This window comes from Homarus americanus, unplaced genomic scaffold (assembly GCF_018991925.1).
Source record: "Homarus americanus isolate GMGI-L3 unplaced genomic scaffold, GMGI_Hamer_2.0 scaffold21314, whole genome shotgun sequence".
NCBI classification, from domain to species: domain Eukaryota; kingdom Metazoa; phylum Arthropoda; class Malacostraca; order Decapoda; family Nephropidae; genus Homarus; species Homarus americanus.
The window spans coordinates 4,392,578-4,414,999 of record NW_024720811.1 but is presented as its reverse complement, the minus strand read 5'-3'; the positions used below and the strand labels follow the sequence as shown (position 1 = coordinate 4,414,999).

The 22,422-nt window shown below is 39.3% G+C and overlaps 2 protein-coding genes across 2 annotated transcripts; one reads left to right on the top strand and one right to left on the bottom strand.

Annotated features, from left to right (window-relative positions):
* Positions 1 to 1,434: 1,434 nt before the first annotated feature.
* Positions 1,435 to 15,636, bottom strand: LOC121861256. Its single transcript, XM_042358902.1, has 2 exons — positions 15,520 to 15,636; positions 1,435 to 2,595 (listed from the first exon to the last, which is right to left on the bottom strand). Exons 1-2 carry the CDS (start codon positions 15,634 to 15,636, stop codon positions 1,435 to 1,437), a joined length of 1,278 nt encoding a protein of 425 aa, XP_042214836.1.
* Positions 15,637 to 18,344: 2,708 nt separating this feature from the next.
* On the top strand, positions 18,345 to 19,151 carry LOC121861254. Its single transcript, XM_042358901.1, has one exon. The coding sequence runs from the start codon at positions 18,345 to 18,347 to the stop codon at positions 19,149 to 19,151; it is 807 nt and encodes a 268-aa protein (XP_042214835.1).
* Positions 19,152 to 22,422: the final 3,271 nt, after the last annotated feature.

The following is a 22,422-nucleotide window of genomic DNA, read 5'->3' as shown; positions in this document are numbered from 1 at the left end:
TCCTTCAAACTGCCCCAGGTTCAGACACACCTCCACCATCCATCCAGCTTAACGGTATTATCCTCTCTAATGTTGCCCACTTTCGGTGTCTCGGCTCCCACCTGTTCACCACCGCAGACATCGATGAAGAGATTCAGCACCTGATCAGATGTGCATCTCAAGCTTTTGGCGGACTCCGAAATCGTTTCTTCAGCTGTAGGGAACTGAAATTAGCCACAAAGCTGCACGTATATCGAGCAGTGGTCCTCCTCACTCTGCTATATGGCAGTGAGACATGGGCCACATACAGGAAGAACCCAAAGACACTTATAAACTTTAACCAACGTAGTCTACGTTTCTTCCGAATTTGCTGGGAAGACAAGAGAACAAATGCCAGTATTCTTGCTGACACCCACTGTAGGAGCATCGGGGCTACCATTATCCTTGAATAGCTACGCCGGACTGGCCATGTTACCCGCATGGACGACAGTAGACTGCCAAAGCAGCTACTTTACAGTCACCTAACGAATAGTAAACGTAACGCCGGCGGGCAACTGAAAAGGTATAACGATAGTCTTAAGACAAACCTGAAAAAGTGCCAAATCGACCCCCTCACCTGGGAGTCGGTTACTCCACATCATAACGCTTGGAGGAGCACCACGAGAGAAGGTGTCAATACTTTCGAGTTAGCCCGACTGCAAACCGAGGCAGACAAGCGCCAACGCCGGAAAGACGCTGCTACCGCCCCTCCCGCACTAGATGCAGCCCTCCACATGTGCAACGAATGTGGACGACACTGCCGGTCCTGTATCGGCCTCTTTAGTCACCTCATAACTCACCAACCTAGGTGACTCCCTAATAACTCATATCATTGTATCATAGCTGGATAATCGTCATACTCGATTCCGAGTGACAGCAAAGTAGTAGTAGTAGTAGTAGTAGTGTGTGTGTGTGTGTGTGTGTGTGTGTGTGTGTGTGTGTGTGTGTGTGTGTGTGTGTGTGTGTGTGTGTGTGTGTGTGTGTGTGTGTGTGTGTGTGTGTGTGTGTGTGTGTGTGTTTTCTTTCGAGTAGACATAGAATAAAGAAACCCTGAAATTCACACAAAAATACGTAATAGTTATCACAACTTACCCAACTATAAGACTATAACATCCTTCTCGAGCCTTTTAATACATTTAATAATAATTTAGTTTCAACTGTAAAGCCGCCGGCAAAACTTATCTCCTGCTACGTGAGGTCATAGATCACACCAGACAAAGGCGCCGTAATGTGTGACACGGCCGCAAATAACGTGAACGAGCGGGTCATGAGGGAGGGCCGAGCGCGGTATTGAGAGGTGTTCAAACGCACGGCTGGTCATCCTTCACACCCGGGATATTGTCCGCCCGCTGAGTCCGGGCCGACCTACCCGAGATTAGTTTGGTCAGGTCCGTATCACAACACTTTCAATACACATTATACACTGATTTGTCCTTCATTATGTAGTATATATTCATCTGCAGAACATAATGATCTGCATTTTATTAGAATTTTGTATCTATGGTTAATGTCGTCTGGTGGTAGCGGTCTTGGGGGTGAAGATATCGTCTGGTGGTAGCGGTCTTGGGGGTGAAGATATCGTCTGGTGGTAGCGGTCTTGGGGGTGAAGATATCGTCTGGTGGTAGCGGTCTTGGGGGAAGATATCGAAGATATCGTCTGGTGGTAGGCGGTGAAGATATCGTCTGGTGGTAGCGGTCTTGGGGTGAAGATATCGTCTGGTGGTAGCGGTCTTGGGGTGAATATCGTCTGAGTAGCGGTCTGGGGTGAAGATATCGTCTGGTGGTAGCGGTCTTGGGGATGAAGATATCGTCTGGTGGTAGCGGTCTTAGATGAAAGATATCGTCTGGTGGTAGCGGTCTGGGGTGAAGATATCGTCTGGTGGTAGCGGTCTTGGGGATGAAGATATCGTCTGCGGTAGCGGTCTTGGGGTGAAGATATCGTCTGGTGGTAGCGGTCTTGGGGTGAAGATATCGTCTGGTGGTAGCGGCCCCGGGGTGAAGATATCGTCTGCGGTAGCGGTCTTGGGGCAGGAAGATATCGTCTGCGGTAGCGGTCTGGGGTGAAGATATCGTCTGGTGGTAGCGGTCTGGGGGTGAAGATATCGTCTGGTGGTAGCGGTGTTGGGGGGTGAAGATATCGTCTGCGGTAGTGGTCTTGGGGTGCAAGATATCAGTCTGGTGGTAGCGGTCTTGGGGGTGAAGATATCGTCTGGTGGTAGCGGTCTTGTGAGAAGATATCGTCTGGTAGCGGTCTTGGGGATGAAGATATCGTCTGGTGGTAGCGGTCTTGGGGTGAAGATATCGTCTGGTGGTAGCGGTCTTGGGGATGAAGATATCGTCTGGTGGTAGCGGTCTTTGGGGTGAAGATACGTCTGCGGTAGCGGTCTTGGGATGAAGATATCGTCTGGTGGTAGCGGTCTTGGGGGTGAAGATATCGTCTGGTGGTAGCGGTCTTGGGGGTGAAGATATCGTCTGGTGGTAGCGGTCTTGGGGGTGAAGATATCGTCTGGTGGTAGCGGTCTTGGGGGTGAAGATATCGTCTGGTGGTAGCGGTCTTGGGGTGAATATGTAACTGGTCTGATCGTGTTTTGTATAATGTTGATCATAGTATTACGGTTAGTATCCTCTCTCCTCTGTATGGTGTTGGTGGTCACTCGTTTACATTCATGAGTTACCGCTGTGTAGTATTGGAAGGACGGTGGCACACACACACACACACACACACACACACACACACACACACACACACACACACCAACAAAAAGCTTCAACACTTTTTCTTTGTTTATATCAGGTAGAAATAGTGCCACCAGTTACAGCTTAAAATAAACATAGAGGAGACACTTGGTAGCCTCAGCAAGAAATATATTCTCGAGATGAGCATCCTGTATAACCTGACATACAAATATACTTACACCAACGATTTTATCTGTCCACAAACGCGAAATAAAGTCAAGTCTGACAAAAAAATACTGTTTATAAAGCGCAAAAATAGTAATAAAAGGAAGTATTATAGAAACATGTATGGATGGAAAAGATGTGAAGATACGGACATAGATTTCTATGGTGACCGTGTTGGCTGAGCTGCACCAGACCAAACCAATTTTCGCCTAAGAGGAGCTGTCTGAGGCAGCGACCGCGGGAGTGTGTGATATGATATACAGATATGGAGAGTTCAGGGCTAAAACTTTACCGAGTTTTTTCATCTATTTTTTTTTAATATACCAAACTATTATTATTATTATTATTATTATTATTATTATTATTATTATTATTATTATTATTATTATTATTAACTTAGTTCTTTTGTTTTATTCCTCCGGGTTGGGGTTAAGAGTGGATATCAATTGCGATAATATAAAGGTAATACTCTTGATGTGAAGACCTGCTGCTAAGAAACACTGTAGCTGACGACGGGTTAGTCTTCAAGGTGTTACTACAGTGTGTGTGTGTGTTCTTCTTTAAGCCACTTACCACTCCGTTACAGTTCACCAATAACCTTCACATACACTATATTCCCCTGTACTTTACTTCACTACTCACCTTCCGTTCTTATTGCCTCTTGCACTTTCTGTCCAGTTCCCTAAGTGTGTTGTTTCTCTTAGCTCTGAGATTTAATGTATGGCGGCAGTGTAGGAATACTGTAGATCCTTAACTTCAGTGTACCTGCCTAAGAGTTCGTGAACCCGAACCTGATAGTAGTCAATGTAAGTTACAGTGTCAGCAGATAACCTCCCTCACCTCGAGTACCCCCCATGTGTATCATCCACGTGTATCCCGCACGTGTAACACCTCCCCCACGTGTAGCACCTCCCCCACGTGTAGCACCTCCCCCGACGTCATTAAATAGCTGTCCTGCAGAACACCGCCAAACGTCCAGCTTCACCGGGGAAGATATTCAGTATAGAGGCAGAGAGGTGTCAGTGCACGTCCCTGACCGATAAGCTGTTTTCATCGCTCGTATCTGAGTCAAAAGAAACATTAAGCCTGACACAAAGAAACAATGAGGAGGTAATAATATTCCGTTACTAAATACTAAGGAATGTCCAAATGCTTTTTTTTTTATTCACAGAAAAGAAGAAATAAATATGTATAAATTTCCTTTGTCTCTCCATCTTTTTCTCTCTTTCCCTCTGCCTCTTTCTGTCCTCCAACCTTCATGTTGATTTAGTGTTCACAATGTTAATTACGACTTCTGCCCGCCGTAAAGCAAAGGTAAATTAACATTTCAATGACAGTGATTGTCACCAGCGCAGCGTCTCCAATTAAACTTTCATTCTCTCTCGTTTGACATGCAAATTTCTTGCATTTGCAGCAAAATTATCAACAATTTGGACGATCATTGTTTCCCACTTTGTGAACACATTCGGATATTTAAGCAACGGATCAAAGAGCAATTTGTCTTCTGAATGTCATGATTTATTCGTTAAAACTCAGAAAAAATTCATGGTGATATCACAGTAAAATGTAAAGTTTCAATCATCTAGTCTTTAATTATAGTTATTGTAAGAACTTTTATTACGTATATTTTAATAAGGCATCTCCTAACTTGCCTCTGTCCATAGCAAACCCGTCCAGTTGTCCACCTCCACGAGAAACATTCCTCTGGTGTTAAAACAGGTGAGGTTGTTAAGCCGCACCTCACCTGTACCAGCGAATCATCTCCCCATTCTCTTTATATTCATTCCTCTCTCTTTCTTATTCTCCTCCTATTCTCACTCTCCCTCATACCATATCTCTCTATCCACGTCCTTGATCCGAGATACATATAAAGAAAAAAATAACTGATATAATTAATGGTTCATCTATACACACCTACAGTGAAGGTTGAATGAGGGGGGAGAGGACGATGGACAAAGAGAAACTGTGTGTGTTGACAGTGGTTGTGAGAGAGAGAGAGAGAGTTAGGTGCAGGGATAGATTCAGGAAATTAATGTCATTCAAATGTTACCAACTGGGAAAAAAGAAGTCGGGGTGTCAGTGTGTTCTGGTCCTGCGTTAACCTGTATTGAAAAGACGATAAAGCGTGTTAAAGACCTTTATCTGTGTGTGTTATGATTCCCAGGATGGTGTTGTTGAAGTACAGTAATAAAAGTCTCGTTATACTGGGAATTATAAATCATACATTAATTTATTCTGCTTGTGACATATTTAATCGTCTTTCCTGTTGTTGGTCTAGTGCAGTAAGCTTTGTCTTGTTAGTTTTCCTTCCTAACCTCACCTAACCTAACCTAACCTAGCCTAGCCTAACCTATCTATTAAAACTGTCGCGTATAATTTACCTGGTTTAGGTAGGTGATTGTTGGGACTTATTTCCAAACACATGTCCTATGAAAACCTGTGGACATCAGATTCATCATAGTGGACATTCTACCTTAACTCACTTCATTCTACCTCACCTCACTTCATTCTGCCTCACCTCACTTCATTTTACCTCACCTCATTTCGGTCTACCTTAATTTCATTCTACTTTAACTTCCTTCATTCTACCTTCCCTCACTTCATTCCACCTTAATTCATTTCATTCTACCTTAACTCACTCCATTCTACTTCACCTCACTTCATTCTACCTCACCTCACTTCATTCTACCACACCTCACTTCATTCTACCTTACCTACCTCACTTCTACCTTCTCTGGCGGAGGAAATGTTCACTCAAGAAGTTTAATTTAAATTAGAGTTTTTGTGTGTGTCCTTTTTCCATGTTCATTACGAAGACGAGATACGAGTTGAAAATGTCACCAGTTCATTTTCTTGAATAGGATTTTCAACCATCCAACCAAATGAAGAACATTCAGGGAAGTGTTGAAGGGATGGGACCTTGTTCACACTTCGCAATTTCTGCGAGTGTTGTGAAGTAATGTTTATTGGAGTTTTTTAGGGGTAATACTGAATAATAATAATAATAATAATAATAATAATAATAATAATAATAATAATACTTTATAATAATAATAATACTGTATATTAACAATAATAACAATAATAATAATAATAATAATAATAATGATAATGATAATAATAATATTAATATTAATATTAATAATAATAATGATAATGATAATGATAATAATAATATTAATAATAATAATATTAATAATAATAATAATATTAATAATAATAATAATATTAATATTAATATTATTAATATTAATATTTATAATATTAATATTAATATTAATAATATTAATATTAATATTAATATTAATAATATTAATATTAATATTAATATTAATATTAATATTAATATTAATATTAATATTAACATTAATATTAATATTAATAATATTAATATTAATATTAATATTATTAATATTAGTATTATTAATATTAATATTAATATTAATATTAATATTAATATTAATATTATTAATATATTAATATTAATATTATCAATATCAATATCAATAATAATAATAATAATGATAATGATAATGATAATGATAATGATAATGATAATAATAATATTAATTAATAATAATAATAATATTAATATTAATAGTAATAGTAATAGTATTAATATTAATATTAATATTAATATTAATATTAATATTAATAATAATAATAATAATACAGGTTTGTGGTTTTCTTTCAAGAGTTGAGTTTTATATTTGAGGAGGTGGGGTCGTTCAGGCGAGCTACTTACATTGGTTGTCGTTTATCTGTCTGGTTCAGATTTTACGGTCATTTTTTAACTCTCCTTCGCCATCCCTCTTGTCGACGACAGCGTCACCGACCGTGTATAGACCTGAAGTTTTAACTCAAAGGAAAGCTGTGTTTTGTTCTAATGGTTCGAGGGTAACACTGTGTGTGTGTGTGTGTGCGTGTGTGTTAAGGAATTCTATTGAAAGGTATTTGTAAGATGGTAGTGTTAACGGATCTGGTAACTAGTATATGACAGGTTAACATAAAAGAGTGTCTATGAAGCGACTGAAATGATGTGTTTGAGTAAATAGATAAAGGAATGATAAACACAAGAATAAGGAGGAAATGTGAGAGCGAATGGGGAATTAAAAAGGAAGGTGACAGTCAGGTTTTGGGAAGCTGGTATAAATACACTGAGGAAACAGGGATATAAATAGTGGTAAAATAAGTATATAATCCAGAAATGGATGATAGATGGTGTGAGGGAAAGACTGGTAAGTAGGTAGAGAGATTGGGTGAGGGAGGTGGTGGTGGGCTGTGTGAAGCGACGCGGGTAAACCACAATATTTTGGTGCCATATTGTAGAGATGAACACCGGGCTGGAGCACAACTGTTACAGCACTTACTGAGGATTATGACCCCTCCCCCCCCCTCTCCACACACACTCATACATATAACCCTGTATATATATATATATATAATATATATATATATATATATATATATATATATATATATATATATATATATATATATATATATATATATATATATATATATATATATAATATACGACTGTTTGAATCATCAATATAAAACTATATAAAAGATACAATGTTTTATCCTTTGAAGAAAGATTATATATTTCTTTGCGTCTCCGCCTGGGGCTACACCACCCCTACACGGCTCATAAGTTTCCTTTGAAGCCTAAAGAAAGTCTGAAGGAAAAACATTTTTGCTATGAACAATGACGACTGGATGGGGACACAAAAAGCTGCTCTGTGTACTGTATGGCGAAGCAGCTTAAGGGAGATATTCTTGAATATTTTTTGTGACATTCTTACCGCGTAAAATTTGTCTTTTTTTTTTCTGAACATATATATTGATACTTGATGTTTTATCTACTTGGCATTGCTACCTGTTCTCCTTTACTCCTCTATGGTATTTTAAGTAATATTTCATTGGTTTAGTTGGCTAATTTCTTTATTGAAATTGTAATTAGTTCTTCAGTTAGTAATATTTATAAAGATTTTTGGTGTGTAAAATTTTGCTTCCCTTTAATCATCGTAAAGTAAAGTAATTTTTGTATTACCGCTAATATAAGTACGGGGGATATACTACAGTATTTACAAATTCATGTACGGTACAGACACACAGTACAAATCCACGTACAGGAACACAATACAAGTACACGTACAGACATTAACCAAGACACAGGCAAGATTCAGAGGTGTTGATCAAAGAAGGCTCTCTGTACCAGCACACATGTACAGTTGAAGACACAAACAAAAACACTACAAGTTATACCCAGAGTCGACGATGGGAAAACTGATAAATAATAAATACTAACATATCCCATAACTTATACAGTCCATACTTCAAGAGTGTACAATGATGATAATATTCTACATAAAATTATACAATATTTGTGTATAATGTAAAAACATAACAAAGCCAATAAACTGAAAACATTATATAACTCATCCGTCTCCTGTCACATCCGCGTGTAAACACTCCACTACCATACTCAAGCCCTGACCAAGGTGACTTACTCCAGGTATACAAAGACGGGGGAAAAAAGAAGAGAACTGCAATGGAACAAAGCTCTCAATTTCTACGTAAGCTCGAGACTTTTCCGGAAATTGGTGGCTTAGTGAGGATCACCAGCACGAAAGACAAACTATTGCCACGTCATTTCCCGTGTGATATTGACGGGAAATACCGAGAAATTTTAAGTGTGATTTACTCAACAAAACCTTAAGATATGAGGCAATGATGATATTTAGTATAATTTTTTTTAACACTATCTAAAGTATTATGTATAGTGTATAGTATTCATAAGGTCTATAATATCTAGTGAATTGTACAGTTTCTATTGTATATACTAGTTTATGTATTATACTGTAACGTCAATTACAGTTGTTCTTTCCACAGAGGGTTGTGTATGTAGTCTCTTGTTAGGTTTGGTACATCTGCTCACCCCATACACTTGACCTATGAGTAAGGCTGGCAGACCCATTCGCAGTATGGTTTAACTACGATACTAAATCTGATGTGCGTGCGTGTGTGCGTGTGAGTGTGTTTAATTCACGTATACGTACACGTTCTTACACAAACTCCTCATGTACCGTACGTGTTCATTGGTCATGTGTGTAAGAGAAATAATGCCGCTATGCTCGCTTTAATAACTTGGACTACACGGCCATTAACGCTTCACGAGCCGAATAATACTAAATTTACGATATTTTTTATGAGTGTTTATATTTCTAATGAGCTTTTATCGCCTCCGTGGTTTTTATTAATTTTTAAACGGTTCGGATGGGCATTAACGCGCTATTATTAACTATTAGTAATATTCATTCGCGTAATATAAGGATATTTAATATAATTATACTAGGAATATTTGAAAAAAAGTTATTACTAAGGCTCCATATAATTCTATAATCTATAATCATCATTAATAATATCAGTAAAATTATACACAAGATTATTATTATACAACTCTTTCATTTATAATTTTCCCCCTAAAATTATAAATATTTTAATTTTTAGTAATGAAATTCACAAACCGATCTTAAACTTCCCTCCTTGTGTGTATATTGTACTCGCTAGTTACCGCCCTCAGCCTCGCCCAATACTCTAAGGTAAAATGCTATCAACTGAATCACTGTAGAAGAGCCCACCATGTTTTACCTGGGTTTAAACGTGTCATATCTTACTTGTGCTTTAAGGTCGAATTTCCAGGTATTCTTTCCTTATGTATACATGTATAAAATTTATGGTAAGTTTAGAATGTTTATGTATATGCTTAGACACCCACCCACACACACACACACAAGGCATCTTTAGGCTCGCTTATAGTGAAGATTAATGGAGCCACAAGTAGCCAAGGTTTTATCACACGGGGAACAGATCGTCACCAGGCTGGCTAAAAGCACTGTCTACTGGCCCGAGTTATTACTGAAAGTTTTACTGCACGCTGGCATTTTGTGAGAGGGTGGGAGAGGGGAGAGAAGGGGAGTGAAGGAGGGAGAGGGCAGAGAGAGGGAGGGAAAGTGGGAGTGGGGTAGGGAGAGGGGTATGTATTTATAATTTAATTTTTATATATTGCAAGTGTTAGTGTAGATCCTTTTCTCTAAGGCGCTGTGAGATTCTGAACCAACACGCCTCGAGTTCTGTGTTGGCTGACTCTGACCTTGAGTCTGGTACTGGTAGAGTTAGATCTAAGAGAAAAGTAAATAGAAACGTACTTTAAATTCTAGTCTCTTTCACCTCCCGCTCCCACCCACCTGGTGTCGCTAAGTTCCCTGGGCTCACCTCCATGCATTTCCCTCTGAACATCCATCCATGTCTGGTGCACATAATATGTTCACTATTCAGGCACTCAAAAGTTACAACAACTCCTTGAGAATACTACCGTAATTTCTTACCTCAAAAATCATTGCAAGCTGTGGGCGCCTGTGTAAACAGAACCCCCGGCTTCCCGCTCAGCTGACCGGCAACCATTTTCTTCCATTTCTATCAATGGTAGACTTAACTGAACAGTGTGGACCTCATAATAATTATTGTGCTGCGCTCGAAGTTGAGTTAACCCTGTCACAGCGGGAGGTTAACCTAAGCTGAATAAAATCGTCTGGCGGAAGCCAGAATAAAATGGCAAGTGCGTGACACGCGGTGAAAGGGTTAATTAGTTTGTTTAACGACCTATCACCGTACACATTTTACCACTTCTGAGTGGGGGGCCCACTGGGATGGCCAATCAGATTTCGGGGGGGGGGGCGTGGCCATCCCCTGGACACGCCGCTGACCTGACCTAACCTAACCTAACCAGGAGACGCAGCCCCAGGATGATTTACTCACAGTAGTTAATATTTGGTGAAAAATATGAAGCCTCGTAACTCTTCAATTTGTATCCCGGCTTCAGCTTCACGTTATGCTAGTGTCGACTTGGCTTCTGTTTTTGTTTACATCGTGGAAAAAATCCTTCCCCCAATCAACCGGAACAACTCTGGTTTGACGTCATTTTGCATTTCAGGTGAACTTTGCCTCGTTAATTAGCTAACAAACGCTGTGATTGGTTAACATGGATTTCAATAGTCTATTTTGGAATTCGGCGTTCCATTTACATCGATAAAATGCTGTGTCGGCTGTTTTGTAAAGCTTGATCATTGTCGTTTTTGCATACCAGTCAGCGCAACAACAGTATTTTTGTTGTTTTTTTGGAAGGTGAGCAAAATCAGAAACAAAAAACAAACGTGAACACTGGACACACAACGTAGTCAGTCACTGTCTGGTAATTTATATTAGTATGTGAGAAACGGGATGATCGTCTTTGTGTGTATGTACCAATAGACTTTAAGGACCTGACTCGTGTGTGTGTGTGTGTGTGTGTGTGTGAGTGTGTAATAATAATAAAATAAAATAATAATAAAAGGTTTATTAATAGAGTTGCAGCCGGTGGCTGAAAATATACAGACTTACATTTGATTTAGACAATGATATAATATGCGTTGAATACATTTACAGGGCTGTACAGTTCATAAATTAGGAGTTGTTTATTATTTTAACAATAGATGGGATGGTTCTATTCTTATATGTGTGTGTGTGTGTGTGTGTGTGCGCGCGCGCGCGCTTATACCTGTACCTGTATGAGAACGGATCAAAATGAATTAATTTTAAAGGTACACTAAACTGACCTCCCTGGATTGCTGAGTTAACTTTGATATTCATATTTCACTTCCCTACCAAGCCTCAGTATTACTCTTACTTCACTATGTCAACGTTTAATCAGTCGTTACAATAAGTTGCGATTAAGTAACTCCTCCCCCTCATAACCTGACTCATGAGGGGTTATTTACATAGCCGATCTTAGAGTAGAAATAAAATAATAAAAATAATATCATATCTCTGTACACGCGAGCTTGAGGTCGTAGACAGCTAAGAAAACGTCAAAATCTAGTTTAAAAGGTCGAGACAGACAGACAGACAAGAGACAGAAAGCGAGATAAGCGACACAAACCGGTAAAGACAGAAACCCTAACTAAAAATAAAACGAAAAAAAAAAGAGACTCTCTCTCTCTCTCTCTCTCTCACTCTCTCTCTCTCTCTCTCTCTCTCCGTCGTCTCTACACTAAACAGGTAAACAGAATTGGGTTGGTCAGTCTCCCTAACACAGATAACGACAAAGTATTGTGTCCTCAGTAATGTGATTGGACAAGTTACTCACCAAAAAAGTCGGGAGTATTTGATCAAGCTGTGGTCTTTCGTATCTAAATGTGTTTGTTGTTGTTCTTGTGATGTTTATTGAGAAGTATTTGTTTGTTTTTGTTAGGTTGGACTTTGTATTGTTGGGAGGGTCTTTTTTTTTTATAAAGGTCTTTGTTTTTGTTTCTGATAGGTTGGTCTTTTTTTTGGTCTTTTTTTGGTGTATTCTGGGAGTCTTCGTTGGTATTTTATTAGTGGTAGTCTTTTATTGTGTTATGTTGCGGGGTCTTTCTTGTTGTCCATGCGTTGTGTTGAAGACCTCCATTATGTATAATATATCAATATCTATTACTACATTGTATTTAGGGGTCTTAATATCCTTATACACTATACATCTTATTAGTAAGAATAATTCACTACCGTTTCATCTATTCTTCACTTCAATACGATTATTATCATTTGCTGTTTGTTTACTTATTCATCTAGCAAAAGACTTCTATTATTAGTTATTGTTATGTTGTCCTAATGAAGGGTAATGTAAGTGAAAAGATATTTGGGACGAGTCAGTACAGTGCGTGTGAGGACAGACAGACAGATGGATAAACCCCAAATAGCAATGTTATCCCAGCCTTCTACGTTTTTGGTAATTCAAAAGGGAAAAAGCCAACAGGTGTAGCATTAGTATGAGAAGAAAGTGAGTGATGTGTGGCAGCTGATTGAATTAACTTGCCTCGACTAGAAGATGAAAACTGTAATTTGACCAATCAGTGTATATGCATCTCCTGAGGCAGTAAAGTCTTAGACGTGGTGGTGGTGGAGGAAATCTAAGGCTGATATACCGGGAAATAAAGTCTGGAATTGCTTAGAGTGATGAGGGAAAAAAGTATAAAGTGTGGGAATAAAGTCAGATATAACTGGATATTTTAGATGTAGGTGTAATGGAACAAAAAAAAAAGTCAATCGTATATGGGAGTAAAGTCTATATTGTGGTAAATAAAATCAAGGGTTTATTTTGGAAATAAAGTCTCTATGGTGAGAAATAAAGTCCAAGAACTGAATTATCAAGACGTAGTGAAATAAACTCAAGACAATATGACAATAAACTCGTGTATGGCGGGGGATGTAAACTCCAAGATGCGGGAAGTGCAGTAAAAAAGAAAAAGAAAAAAGTACAAGATATTACATAACAGAGAGAGAGAGAGAGAGAGAGAGAGAGAGAGAGAGAGAGAGAGAGAGAGAGAGAGAGAGTGTGTGTGTTTATAAGTGAGGTGTTTCATCTGAGACCTGATGATAGATTTAAAACTCTAGAAAGTATATAAACAAATACTTTTTAAAACATCAATTTAGAGAGCATTGTATGTACATCTGCTATCAGAGGTAAATAATGTCGGCAGGAGTGACGATATCAAAAACAAAAGTGATACATTATAAGTTTTTACATGTATAAGCTTGCGTGTACATATTCTCAACAAGAGTAAATCGTGGCATTAACTTACGCTTCATTAATCTGCTGCAGTAATAAGCTGTAATTATCCATTAATGTGCAGGAGCGCCTCAGCTGGCGTATATTACCTTGTCTCCAACGTCTCTCTTCCCTAATGAGTCTTGTTGCTCTCGTAAACTACAATACCTTTCTATTTTGTTTATTTATTATCATCATTACTTTACACTTAGTAACATACGTGGTACTGCAGCGTTACACACAGTCATCAGGTTCCAGGCATTTTTTCCTCCTGTAAACCTGAGCATTACAGATTCTGTCAGATCTCTGGCCAAAACCTATTCAATGAAACTCAGACTGGTGTCATCTCTGGGTAGTACTGTTGTGTTATTGTTCTTCATCTCCTTGACTCGGGGTAGAAAAACAGCTTCAAAACAATCATTAATAGATAATTTACCATCAATCATCCATTTTTTCACATCCTGCTGAGATAATTCCTTGTTTTCTCACTTCTTCTGCCGAGATGCTCTCAATAGCCCCGTCAGCTCGTACCCACCACCGACCTACACTGCGACGGGATCTGGGAGGGTCGATGTCCCCTTTAGTCTAGGCCAGATGCGTTTTAAATTAACCCAAAACAAATTAGTATTTTTTTTTTTCGAGCAGAGGAAGCCCTACGGTATGCTTGGGAAAAATCTACAATAATCGGCATTTTACATAATTCCATTGTTCAGTTACACCGAAGGAAACCATTCATTAAATTTTGCAAACTAATCAGGAATCAGAGAAATACCAACTTAAAACAATTAACACTTATTGAATTTTCAGTAAAAGAAGAATATAGACAAAATGACATTGCATAGTGCTCTGACCCGCATAGTTTAGACACTTATCCACCTTGATCCTATAATACTGCCCTTCCTCCGTTCACAAAAGCATCTCCTAACATTCACTCATAATACCGGTGGGTAAACTAATACCAAACCTAAGATGAACAATGGATGAAATAAAATTAGTCACTTTCCTCATCTCGCATCTCTGTTAGGTATGAAAGAGAAGACCAAATATTAACAAAATACCTTACATCTTTACAATTACATATTAACAAAATACCTTACATCTTTACAATTACATATTAACAAAATACCTTACATCTTTACAATTACAATATTCACAACTAAATATTTCTTTATGTAAGTGAATAATATTATGTGATTACAAAATATTTTGCAGTTATATAGACCCAATATAATTCATATCCAATGCCAAAAAATAAACTTCTTATTGCAAGGGATGTACAGCTTTCATATTTACTTCATATAACACACGTACTACAACACCTTTCATACAGAACTTGATGTGAAAGGTTTTGTAAAAATTAATTTAGTTTTGAAAGGTTATTTCTTAAACTTAAGGTGTATGGTCTTAGCCTTGTAATCAAGAAGACAACAATATTTTCCTAGGAAGCTGCTCCCCATTTGAAAATCATAGGCACCTAAATTGCCGACATAGAGTTCATCCACGGTCATAAAATCTACTTTTCCTTTAAAAAAAATCTACTTTCGAGGGTTGTTTTCCCCAGTCACGGTCCTATGCCAGAAGCTCCCTTGAAATTACGAAGTAAAGGGAAGAAGAATTTACAATAATTATCAGTTGAGGCTCGATGAATTTGCGGTGGAAATACGCCTTTAGGTTGTAAGTTTCCTTAATCGTTAACTCAGCTTCTGCCCGCTCCTGTTCTTTTAACGTCTTGAAGAATTAATTCTCTTATTATGTAGTAAATTCATGAACGATTCTATTTTGTCTTAGTATTGCGGTTCCCCAAATGTTGTGTTCCAGTACTGGTGCTTGAATTCTGGAGGGAATATTTTGACTACGGACGCTACATATATTCCTCTTGAAAACATAATATGAACGTCTTTGACTGTTCCCATGCGTAAGTTCTTGACATGATAATACAATTCTTGATATTGTTCAACTGTCCAAGTTACCGGTTCTTGAATAAGTCCCAAACGCTGAGCCGTCTCGTAGGGGAGGTAGATGCCAGACAATCCCGAATCAACCAACATGTCACATGGGGTAGAGTCGCAGGGTGCTTGCGTCCCCATCATATTAGTTAAACACCCATTTATTTAACTTTCTGAATGAAGGGTTCTATAATAGGTGTGAGAATGATGATGGGTGTGTGTGTGTGATGGTGTGTGAATGATGAAGTGAGTGATGATGGTGGTGATGGTGATGGTGGTGATGTGTGATGGTGGTGATGAGTGATGGTGGTGATGTGTGATGGTGGTGATGTGTGATGGTGGTGATGTGTGATGGTGGTGATGTGTGATGGTGGTGATGTGTGATGGTGGTGATGTGTGGTGGTGGTGATGTGATGGTGGTGTGTGGTGGTATGTGTGTGATGTGTGATGTGTGATGGTGGTGATGTGGTGGTGGTGATGTGTGATGGTGGTGATGTGTGTGGTGGTGATGTGATGGATGATGTGTGATGTGTGGTGATGTGTGATGGTGATGTGATGGTGGTGATGTGTGGTGGTGGTGATGTGGGATGGTGATGTGTGATAGTGGTGATCTGTGATGGTGATGTGTGGTAGTGAAGATTAGGTAATGATGGTGTTTTATGTGGTACTGAAGATGTGTGATGGTGGTGTGTGTGGTAGTGAAAGTGTGTGATGTGTTGTGGTTATGAGGTTGGTTGTAACTTAAAAGGCATCATATAGTTGAGGGGAAATTAGGGCTGGACTGCACAGTTGTATTTCGGCAGATTTTCATCCTATTATTAATTAATATTTCTACCACACAGGAAACATAAAACCATTTGTTTAATAATTTGTTTTGGGTTCAGCCTTCAGCAGCTCGTTTTTACATATTCTTTTAAGGTAAAGGATTTTTTTTAATTAATATTTTTAAGTCATTGGGCAATGCTAAATAATTTTTCTTAAGATTTGTCTTCCCTGTAATAAATATTTTATCAGGGCAGGGTGTGAGTTATATGATTGGGATATACTAATAACACTACTTGTCATCACATATTATGCCTGAACCACAAAATGGGATAAAACTCTTCTTAATACCTAAGATCTTCGGGGTACTTACATGCCAAATACTGTCAAGTGGTCAAGACTTTTGACCCCGACTGTACATAAAAGCATGGAGTTTTGAGCGTTAAGAATGTTATAACACCTCACTACCTTCGTCACCACCTTGAGCTAGACACTTACACCGTCATACAACAGCGGTAGATGAACCCAAGATGCCCTCGAGTACAGTATATATATATAGAAGAGAATTCACTAATATTGTAATCTGTTTAAGCAACTTAAAAATGATTTTTGCCTCGGATAAAGGCAGCGCAGCAAGAATGGCCGGGCATGCAGGAAATAGGTTAATTTCCTTCTGCCTGTAAATCGCCTCGTAAATGTGATAAAATACACATGCATTAACTATAGCACTCGGGGGCGGTGAGCGTGCTGCTGACGGCGGCTTGCACGTCCTACTCACACCCCGGAATACAGGCTATCAGGCAACGCGACATACTCGTCCTAGATGCTATCCAAAAATAATTTGCCTGAAGGAAGACTCGCCAAAAAATCATGCGTAATTCTGTTTTTAAGTGAGTGACTGTAAAGGAGGACATGCAGCTGCAGTTTGTGTTCACTGAAATTCTCATGTTTCTTTTGAAGTTAACTTTAGTTTAGGTAAGGTAATTAATTTTGTTGTCAGGTGAGATGACCTATAGTTTAGCAATCTTAATAGACCCTAATGCAATCTTTTCTAACATTAGGAGGGTCCCACTCTTATTGGGCCAGGATTAGGTTAAGTTAGGTTAGGTTAGACACGAGTCTACGTCACTTTCAAATTTTCACTTTATTTCTCTGGCAAAAGTCTTACACTTACATATTATAAACAAATCTGGACCTACGGACGGTACGCTCCCCCCATACCCCTCTCATCCCCTCCCTACCCAATACCCCTCTCATTCCCTCCCTACCCCCTACCCCTCTCATTCCCTCCCTACCCCTCTCATCCCCTACCCCTCTCATCCCTCCTACCCCTCATCCCTCCCTGCCCCACCCCCCACCCTCTCATTCCTCCCTACTCCCCCTCCCTACCTCTCATCCCCTCCCTACCCCCTCTCATCCCCTCCCCTACCCCCTCTCATCCCCTCCCTACCCCTCCCTTCCACCTCCCTACCCCCTACCCCCTACCCCTCTCATCCCCTCCCCTACCCTCCTCATCCCCTCCCCACCCCTCATCCCCTCCCCCTACCCCTCATCCCTCCCTACCCCTCATTCCCTCCCTACCCCTCTCATCCCCTCCCACCCCTACCCCCACCCCTACCCCTCCCACCTCCCCCCCTACCCCTCCCACCCCCACCCCCCACCCCCACCCTCCCCCACCTCCCACCCCCCCTCCCTCCCTACCCCCTCCCTCCCCCCCCTCCCACCCCCTACCCCACCTCCCACTCCCACCCCCTCCCACCCCCCCAAAAACACACACACACACACACACACACGCACACAGAAAAACGGTGCGGTTAACTGCAGTGTATTAACTTGGTTGCTAAATATACCTCCGTGAATGGAAACTGTTGTGTGGGAGAGTATAATGTAAGCTGGGAGTTAGCGCCAATATTTTACCTTAATGGCGCCTCTCAAATAAAATTGGACAAGAGGGAAACATTAACAGAAAAGCTTTACAAGAATAACAGTTAAACTATACTATTTTTTCCTTATTTCGTTTTTTTTTTTCCATTCTCTTCTCCTATTTACCGTTTATATTTACCTTTTTCGTTGTATATATTGTGAAGATGTACAGGTATTTCAATATAACAGAACCTAGGCCTATACACACTGTTAATGGCGCAGAGTTTATAACAGAACCTGGAACTATACACACTGTTAATGACGCAGAGTTTATAACAGAACCTGGAACTATACACACTGTTAATGACGCAGAGTTTATAACAGAACCTGGAACTATACACACTGTTAATGACGCAGAGTTTATAACAGAATCTGGAACTATACACACTGTTAATGACGCAGAGTTTATAACAGAACCTGGAACTATACACACTGTTAATGACGCAGAGTTTATAACAGAACCTAGACCTATACACACTGTTAATGACGCAGAGTTTATAACAGAACCTGGACCTATACACACTGTTAATGACGCAGAGTTTATAAATTTTGGACCTATACACACTGTTAATGACGCAGAGTTTATAACAGAACCTAGGCCTATACACACTGTTAATGGCGCAGAGTTTATAACAGAACCTGGAACTATACACACTGTTAATGACGCAGAGTTTATAACAGAACCTGGAACTATACACACTGTTAATGACGCAGAGTTTATAACAGAACCTGGAACTATACACACTGTTAATGACGCAGAGTTTATAACAGAATCTGGAACTATACACACTGTTAATGACGCAGAGTTTATAACAGAACCTGGAACTATACACACTGTTAATGACGCAGAGTTTATAACAGAACCTAGACCTATACACACTGTTAATGACGCAGAGTTTATAACAGAACCTGGACCTATACACACTGTTAATGACGCAGAGTTGAGTAATGGTATGATGTTCCTCGTTTAGTTAATAATAGGAGAGATGCAGGAGGATTATACAGTACTGGTCATTAGGAGGGAAGGGAAGGGGGGGGGGGAGGGGGAATTACATCAGGTACTTAGTAGGTGAGATAGACTTAATTACCCAGGTGTCTCAGGTGTCTCTATCAGTATAATTATATTCTCGGAAATGTCTCGTTGTTAGTACTATGGTAATTAATAACTCTTTCATTGATTTATGCTTCATTCTCTTTTTATATATAATAAAAATTCAAGTAATTAATTAAAGGCGGATAAGGACTTTTTCATTTTATTATCGGACGCTAAAATTTTACTAATAATTAAATCACATATTTTCTTGAGTCATTTTCGTAAACTTTTATTCCTAACTAATACGTCCGTATTATTAAACAACATCTTCCCTTGAAGAGGGTCGTCGTGTTTCAACCCGAGTTTTAAATAAAATTAGTACTGAGGGACACCGCAGTACAGTACTTAACTGGGTGGTGTGGCGGTAAATTAACTAATTCCAATAAAATTAATTTATAATATTGGAATTAGTTAATTTACCGCCACACCGTGCAATGCTGCTATGTTCTCAAGTGCTTGACTGGGCGATAATCTTTTACCATTTCTTTTCCTTCCGAGTCACAGATCCCCCTCGTATTGTACCTAAATAAACCTGGTTAACTGCCGTTATCCCAAGAAAACGGCTGCTAAATACGATGGTAAAAGCGGCTATCGTCCTGAGAAAATCAGTGATGGTTGCAGCTATCGTCGTGAGAAAATCGGTGATAAATGCGGCGATCGTCGTGAGAAAATCGGTGATAAATGCGGTTATCGTCCCTCCTGAATTAAAACAGACGACACGGCTTCCCCAGCGTGTACACTGAATTTTTCCTACACGGGAACACGACACCAACGTCCAGCCGCAGTTAGTGTCGGCTATTTCTGGCGGCTTATTATTTCCTGAGTGGAGAGACTGACTCATGGTTTGACTTGACTTAACTTGACGCTGTGGGTGTGTGTAGATATGCATGTTCACCGTGGCATACATGAGACACACACACACACACACAGGTCTCGTAAGGTTGTCTGCCTACACATATAGTAATGCTCTGGGTGTTTCTTGACCTCGGTGATAGTGGAGTAGATTATACAGATGCTCTCAGAGGACGTGTGTCAACAGGGCATCAACGACACCTTACTCTCATGGTCTTTATCTGGACGAGTTGTTGATCTTTTTATCTGTTTTGTATTAGTATATTGTGCACAGGAGATCCATAACTTCATACTGTGGTGTGTGTGTGTGTGTGTGTGTGTGTGTGTGTGTGTGTGTGTGTGTGTGTGTCAAGGAGTAATGGGCTGATGTGAAGCATTTGTTTATTTGTCATCATATAGGCAGCTCAATACAAGCTCTCCCTGACCAAACTGATGGAAGTTTATTGTGGGTGAGGGATGAATATTTACAATTATGATCTAAAGCAAGTCATTTGAAAGTATATACCCACATAATTAACTGAAACAATAGCAAAAATAATACCAGGAAATGTATTACTGATCCTCCCTCAGCGAGCGTGAAACAACCGCCAGAAATATTTCTTTAAAAGTGTGAAAAAGAAAAGCAAAGAATGACGATCATTCAGTAAAATCCTCAGTGGTGTTCCGAGGAAAATATTATTGATAGTAAAATATGTGGAATGAAAGCCTGCAGGATATTTTAGGACCGTCTTCAGGGGGAAAAAGTATTTGCGACAGACAACAATTTGATATGAAAAACAAAAATAAATTCTTCAGCCCTCAGCCTTACTTGTTATGAATATTAAGGCATCAAAGGAGTTTTATATCGCGCTCACACACAAACACACACACACACACACTCACACACACACACACACACACACACACACACACACACTCTAACAGGAAGTCTATGGTGTAGCTCAAGAAACTCTCCTTCACTTCCTCCTTGACAATTGCTTTCTCGACGTCCGATTGAAATGAAACTCAGAAGATATTTTTACCATTCCTGAAATTCCACACTGTGTCCAGACTCACTAAACATAAAAGAAGAAGGAAAATCTTACGGGTATCAATACAACATCCCCCTCTTACTTCCTTGGTGGATTAAGGCGTTTGTCCTGTGTTTGTTTACATCTGTCGTTCTTTCTCAACCTATCGCACTGTGGCAACGATCTTGGTTATTCTCACCAACAATATGCCCTGAAACTAAAAGGATTCCACACTATGTAACCAAAGATTCCTGATGAGGTGAATATTAAAACTATCAGGGTATGTTTGTTTTTTCTGATTTATATATAAGTATGCTGAGCGTTTCATAGGTTTATATTTGTCTTTGGTTTATAGTTTTATTATTCAGTTAGTAATAAAGACTTTGGTGATTCGTTGTTAAATAATTCTATAAGTTAATGTTAAATACGAGTGGTTAAGTTTATTTTATGGTGTATTCCGTCTAGTAATTATATTTGTTCTAAGTAAGGCTGAAAGAAACCTTGTTATTCTGTTGTGTAATTCATGATCAATACGCTCGATCCTTCTGAGAAACTGAATCATAATGTTTTTCGTTTGTCTCTGTCTTGTGGTACATCAAAGGCGGGGAGAGATGAGACGGCGGCGCTTGTGTTCCCAGCAGACAATTTCACCTTAGACTCGTATTGTTAGTTGTTTATTTACCTTAAAACTTTACGACATAAATATACTTTTCTACTACAACTCGTATAATGGATTTCTTAGGTAAAAGTTGCTGAAAAATGTCCGTAAATCGAAAATTCGTAAATTGAAGTAGATTTTCACATTGACTACCATTATAAATTAGGAGATACGTTCCTACGAGAGAGAGAGAGAGAGAGAGAGAGAGATCCTGTCTACCCAGCGGTAATTAAAATCTGGATGTTTACTTACAGAGACTGAACTCCATTACAGATGATAGGTAAACTTTTATGGGTTACAAATGTTAAATGAATGTTGAATGTTGTACAGTGTTATTGTGGTTTAAATATCACAGGGCGGGGGGGGGGGGGGGTCCAGACGTAGCAGACGGTCCTTGGCGACTGAACGTTTCTAGGAATTAGTAGAACCCCCTTGGCCAGGTAACCAGGTATCAGGTACTCTTTTTGGCCAGGTAACCATGTACCGCTTATCACCCTTGGCCAGGTCACTTATCGTTGGATTACTAACCCTTCCTACCCTGACAACTCGGTAATAAAGACTCCTTCCCCAGGTATCATATATCTTCTCTCACCAGGTGACTATCGATTGTCCTCCCTCGCCAGGTAAAA

Excerpts from the sequence above, each read along its gene's own strand:
- LOC121861256 (XM_042358902.1), bottom strand. The coding sequence starts at position 15,636 with ATGGGGACGCAAGCACCCTGCGACTCTACCCCATGTGACATGTTGGTT. Across the intron at positions 2,596-15,519 it reads TGGGACTTATTCAAGAACCG|ACCAGTTACATATTCACCCC; the intron begins GTAACTTGGACA and ends AAACACGATCAG.
- LOC121861254 (XM_042358901.1), top strand. The coding sequence starts at position 18,345 with ATGTACAGGTATTTCAATATAACAGAACCTAGGCCTATACACACTGTT.